General features: G+C 41.9%; 1 protein-coding gene across 1 annotated transcript; it reads right to left on the bottom strand.

Annotated features, from left to right (window-relative positions):
* Nucleotides 1-2,520: 2,520 nt before the first annotated feature.
* LOC117595153 (galaxin-like) lies at nt 2,521-5,166 on the bottom strand. The gene is made up of 5 exons (XM_034294952.1): nt 5,153-5,166; nt 4,492-4,692; nt 3,193-3,521; nt 2,976-3,029; nt 2,521-2,811 (listed from the first exon to the last, which is right to left on the bottom strand). Exons 1-5 carry the CDS (start codon nt 5,164-5,166, stop codon nt 2,531-2,533), a joined length of 879 nt encoding a protein of 292 aa, XP_034150843.1. The 3' UTR covers nt 2,521-2,530.
* Between the last annotated feature and the right edge of the window lie 360 nt (nt 5,167-5,526).

The raw sequence follows: 5,526 nt of genomic DNA, 5'->3' as shown, positions 1-5,526 counted from the left end.
TTATTGCCCTTAAATTCCAATTTGTTTAGCAAATCAAATATCACAAATCCATGTTTCGCTGTCCAATACCGTGGCGCCATTCCATTTTCATTATGGACACAACCAACCATCGACCGCGCCAAAGCACTTGCTAAAATCAGAGTAGAACTGTGTCCATTGGAACTAGCCTTCAATGGGGGAAAATATAATCTAAACGATTGTGTAGCGGCTCACATGGCCTACTCTGGCCTGTGCTTTGGGCTGCAATAAGAGACTCTACCCCCGAGAGTCACTGAATGTTTATTTCGGCAAAGTGGGACTTTTTCCAAGTGTATGAATGTGTTACTTTTTTATGCCAATTCCCTATCATTTCAACTTGTTGTCACACCGTAATAAAGCTTTACAGGCTTTAGTATTACCTATTGCAAAACAACATGCTCATCATGTATAAGCCTTGGATATTAGAATCTGTCTATGCATTTTAGATGGGATAGGTTACCCTCCCTTTCCCATAACAAAGCATCATGTCTCAAGCAGAATCTGATGGTGTCAGACCTCAGGGTGAGATAAATCTGTCATATAGGTCAGGTACATTTATTTTGGATTATTTTAATTGATAACTATGATTGCAAACAGTAACAGTTAAATGTCTTGCTCAGAGACAGAACACATTTTTTTTTTTACCTTGCCGTCTTTGGGATTCAATCTACACTGGCAAATACATATGAACACACATATTGTTCCAGTGTTTCATGAGCTAAAGTAAAAGATACCAGAAATGATGAAACATTGAATTTCTAATCCGCAAACATTTACGTGTTGACTTTGATGCATGGTTAGGATCATTGTCTTGTTGAAAGGTCCATCTATGGTTTTGGGCTACAAAATCTTGGTACATAGCGGAATTCACTATGACATCGATCTTTAAAAAATCCCCTGCACCACCAGTAGTAAATCAACCCCAAAGGAATAATGATTCACCCCCATATTTTACTGAGGGTATCAGGTGTTTTCATTTTATGCAGTCCCCTTTTGATGCTAAACATACCCATAGCGCCTGGCCTGGCACTAGAACAAATGTGTTGGACGGGCATTTGATTTCCATGCACAGGCATTTTTATCCTACTTACCCAAATGGATTAGTAACTTCAGCACGAGGGACAGAAAGCAAATCATTTTATCATCCAACCAATCATCCCACCCTACGCTGTAGCAACGTGGGGGGGGGTCAGCTGTGTAATGTCTTGTGATTGTTATGTGATATAAAAAGGATAGGATATGTGATATTAATAGCTCATATCTCCAAAATGTGAGGAAAATACAAATGTTGAGCCACACGGACCAAGCAATAGTCATGTGAGGCAGTGTAGCTACAAACTAATGTGTTGGGAACAATTTGTCACTGCTCTCTAAAATTATGATAATACACTGAAACTGCAACTTTCAAAATTGAGACCTGTCATCTTGTGCTGTATGTCTGTGATCAGAGGGAGGCCTGTTCATTTTCCCATTCTCCTTACTGACATTGTCACTTGCTAACTGATTGGCACCTTAATAAGGGGACTCCTATGTGAGATGACTCACACAACAATGAAATTAATTGTAGCTTATTCTGAGACAATAATAATTATATGATTAGAATAATTGATAAATAGCTTGATTTTTTTATAAAATATAATATTTTTGTACATTTACCTCACTGTTTTACACTTTGTTTTCTCTATAAAAATATGGTAAGTCACCAGGAATGTATGCTATGAAGACATTATTATTTACAGCCATGATCTAAGAGCGATCATGGTTAACTGTCTGGCTCAGGGACTGAACCATAGGGCTTTTCATCTTGGCATGGGGATTCAAATCCGCAACCTTTGTTTATTGAACTCAACACTCTTACCACTTGGTTACAATGCCACCTTAAGGCCTGTGTTGGCAGATAATTGGATTATTACCTCAGTAAACTGTAGGTACACTGATATTAGGCAGCCAGCTGAGCAAAGAAGATGACGGGCAAGATCGGACGAACAGCCTGTAATAAGCACTTGATTCTGAATCACTAATATTGAAATCTGGCATCTATTACCAACTATACGACCATCCCCTGGACTACATTAAAAAATGCTAAACCCACTCGACTAAAATAAAAGTATGATCCTCTAAATTTTTCTCAGATTTCATAAGGGAGTGTCTGTATACATTTTCGACAGTCCCTTTTCCATTGCCATTTGGAGCCAGTTGAGGGCAACCTAGAGTTTAACAACAGTAACGTTCTCTTCTCATCGACGCAGCACAAATTAACTGGACTGGTTGCCATTGCATTAGACCATCACTCAAGAGAGTGGGCAAACATTTAAGAACTTTCCACAATGTTCTGAAACACTAAACACTTTCTGCTCCAAGCGTTCAAGACCAAACGATTAATTATGTATGTGTGATTTGTAACAATGTTTATGCCTACAGTATTTACTGTCATTTTTTTAAGAAATAGCTCAAATATGACAGATAACACAATGTAATCAATTAATTTAATTAAATGACCTTTTGGTTATATTCAGAAGCTGCACATGGAAAGAATAGAGTAAATAGGGGATGGGTGATCACTGATGTCAGAGATGAAGCTTATGTCCTCCAGGGTACGATTTGGTTTCACCCAGATGTAAGTGTTTCCTGGCACCAGCTCAGGGGAGCTGCAGTGGTCAAACAACCTCAGATATTCAGGGTTAGACAGGGCCCGGACCTGGTTCTTCGAGAGCATCAAGAACACGGCGTTCTTCATCACAACCGACATCTGGTTTTTCATCACAGACACAGTCTCCACTGTCCCTATGTAAACTGGACACACATTACATACACTTATTGTGTGCTCTGTACAGAGGCTACTGCCCCCCCCCCCCCCGCACAGAAAAGCTTCCCACTTTTGTTTTCAACCGCCAGAGAGTTGAGTCATGTGAGTCATGCTTCCTTTCACAGAGTGTTTGCGACCCCAGAAGACTCACCATTGTTATGACACACATCTTCATACAGATCCTCTAGCTGAAGAAGCCTGGGACCTGAGGACAACGGACAAAGGTAGTTCAAATGAATGAGACTGGGACAAAAAAACAAGGGGTGCCCGTAAAACGACATCCCCTCTTATTAGTACACGTCACCACTTGGTTGCCATTTCAAACTGACAGGCTGTGTGGTAAACCATTTTGGACTGGACCCACTGACCTGGACTCTCGTTGTGGTTCCTGGAGTGCAGTACGGTCCGTGGTTGCAGGACCCCAGCGCAGCAGGACCAGAGGGAGGTGTTAGGGTAGAGGTGCCCACAGCAGCTGAAGCCCGGTTGGGTTGTGTAGACCAGGGCAAGTCCTGGCACGAAGCAACAGGTTTGAGTGGAGCCGGCCTCCATCAGGACACTTCCACAGCACTGGGACTCATTTGTGTGCTGGCCCTGAAGGGGCAGATCATACAGGGTACCTGCACAGCACTTCTTCTCTCCACTGCTCCGGTTGTAGGCCTCCTTCCCACAGCAGGACACATTCACAAAACTGCTGTGTCTGGGCAGAGAAAAATAAATGACCCCCTTTTATCAGATCTTACATCACCGCACGCATCTTTTGTTTAACTTTTCAAACGAGGCTGAAGGAAGAAAGCTGAAGACACAACCACACATTGCTATTATGTACATTGTAAATTGTACAAACATTGGACAGCAATACCAGAGTTGTAACTAGAAACATGAAATTTGTTGAAGCAATGTGTTACAATCTGCAATGCAATGATTATGTAGCTGAAAAATAGTTTAGTCAGATTTGCCTCATTTTTCCTTGTCTGATTTGTTTACAGATGACTAATAGATTTTCCAAGTTTTTTTTTCTTCTGTTATTCCTTTTTCCTTTTCCTGCTGGTTCCTTACAGGTTCATCATTCTGTAACGGTGGTGGTAATGGAGAGGAACCAGGCGCCGGCAGATCGCATTAAAATGTTGACTTTAATGCAAAAAACACCAAACAAAGAATAAACTTAATAGGGCTGAATTGAAACAGCAAAACAAAAGCACTCACCTGTTACGTGTAACATACACCAACAACAACAATGATCAACAAGTGAAGGGAGCAGAGGAGAAACATTTAAACACATACAGATGGAACGAATGGGACCTGGTGTGAGTGATTCAAGACGTGACACAAAACAAGTCTGGGATGTGTTCGTGGAGTGATGGGACCTGGGAGTGCACGGAACAGTGGCGCTGATCCTAACCGTACCGGTACAAAAGCATCTTATAGCAATCTTTGCAAAACAAAGTCCATTACAGTTTTTGCTTATTTTTATCGAGGGTGCAAAACAGTTTAAATGTATTGCCAATAAACAGGACAAAGTCATTAACAACTTTCCACCAGTTTCCTCCAACACAAACAGACAGATATCCAAAACAGGCAGACCCCCCACCCCCATATGCAACATTCAGCATTTTTTTCTGTGTCTAGAAAACCAGTCCTAGAGTTTTAGAACATACACAGAAACTCACCTGTGCCCGTTGCAGCAGATCTCAGTCTGGGGGTCGTAGGTGGTCTTTCCACAGCAGTGGTTCCCAGGCCTGTTGACATGTGACTCACACACCAACTGGCTGTCTGGCTGATACAAGTGGCCACTCCGGGAGCAGCGCTTTCCCTCCTTCCGCTCGTAGGACAAGCTCTGGTTGCAGCAGAAACGGTCTTCATCCACTACACTATAGGGATATGTACCGCAACACTAGGACAGAGACACACACACACACACCAGTAACCAGGGCATCAACACAGACAGACACACACATACATACACTACATGACAAATAGTATGTGGACAGTTCAGGTGTTTCAGCCGCAACCATTGCTCACAGGTGCATAAAATCCAGCACAAAGCCATGAAATCTCCATATACAAACATTGGCGGTACGATTATTCATACTCAAGAGCTCAGTGAATTTAAACATGGCAATGTCATAAGATGCCACCTTTTCCACAAGTGTTTCTGCCCAAATCGATCAGACCCGGTCAGCTGTAAGTGCTGTAGTTGTGAAGTGGAAGCGTCTAGGAGCAACAAAGTGGTAGACCACGCAAACTGACAGAGCAGGGCCGCTAAGTGCTGAGGCGTGTATGCGCTTAAAAATTGTCTATCATCTGTTGCATCAGCACAGAGAACATTACCTTCTAGTATGCATTGTGCCTACTGTAAAGATTGGTGGAGGAGGGAAAATGGTCTTGTGCTATGTTCCAGGGTTTGGGCTAGGCCTCTTAGTTCCAGTGAAGGATCATCTTAACGCTACAGGAAACAAAGACTTTTTAGGCAATTAGTTGCTTCCACTTTGTGGCAACAGTTTGTGGAAGGCCCTTTCCGGTTCCAGATCCTATTGGAGCTGGTTGCTTTAAAATGATAAATGAAATCAACACACTATGCTATCTGAATTTTAACAGAATTTTACTTGTTAAATAATATTACTCTAAACAATGCCTAACAATTTGATATTTCACATTGTTATGTGTTATTTGTTTTAACACCTCATCATGAAGGAGTGGAGTGT

Source organism: Esox lucius, chromosome 11 (genome assembly GCF_011004845.1).
Source record: "Esox lucius isolate fEsoLuc1 chromosome 11, fEsoLuc1.pri, whole genome shotgun sequence".
NCBI lineage: Eukaryota > Metazoa > Chordata > Actinopteri > Esociformes > Esocidae > Esox > Esox lucius.
The sequence above is the reverse complement of the archived record's forward strand: the minus strand, read 5'-3'. Positions and strand labels throughout refer to the sequence as shown.

What these genes read in the sequence shown, in the direction of transcription:
- LOC117595153 (XM_034294952.1), bottom strand. An exon ending in GAACCACAACGAGAGTCCAG is followed by an intron (nt 3,030 to 3,192) that starts GTCAGTGGGTCC and finishes CGTTGTCCTCAG; the next exon opens with GTCCCAGGCTTCTTCAGCTA. An exon ending in AGATGTGTGTCATAACAATG is followed by an intron (nt 2,812 to 2,975) that starts GTGAGTCTTCTG and finishes ATGTGTGTCCAG; the next exon opens with TTTACATAGGGACAGTGGAG.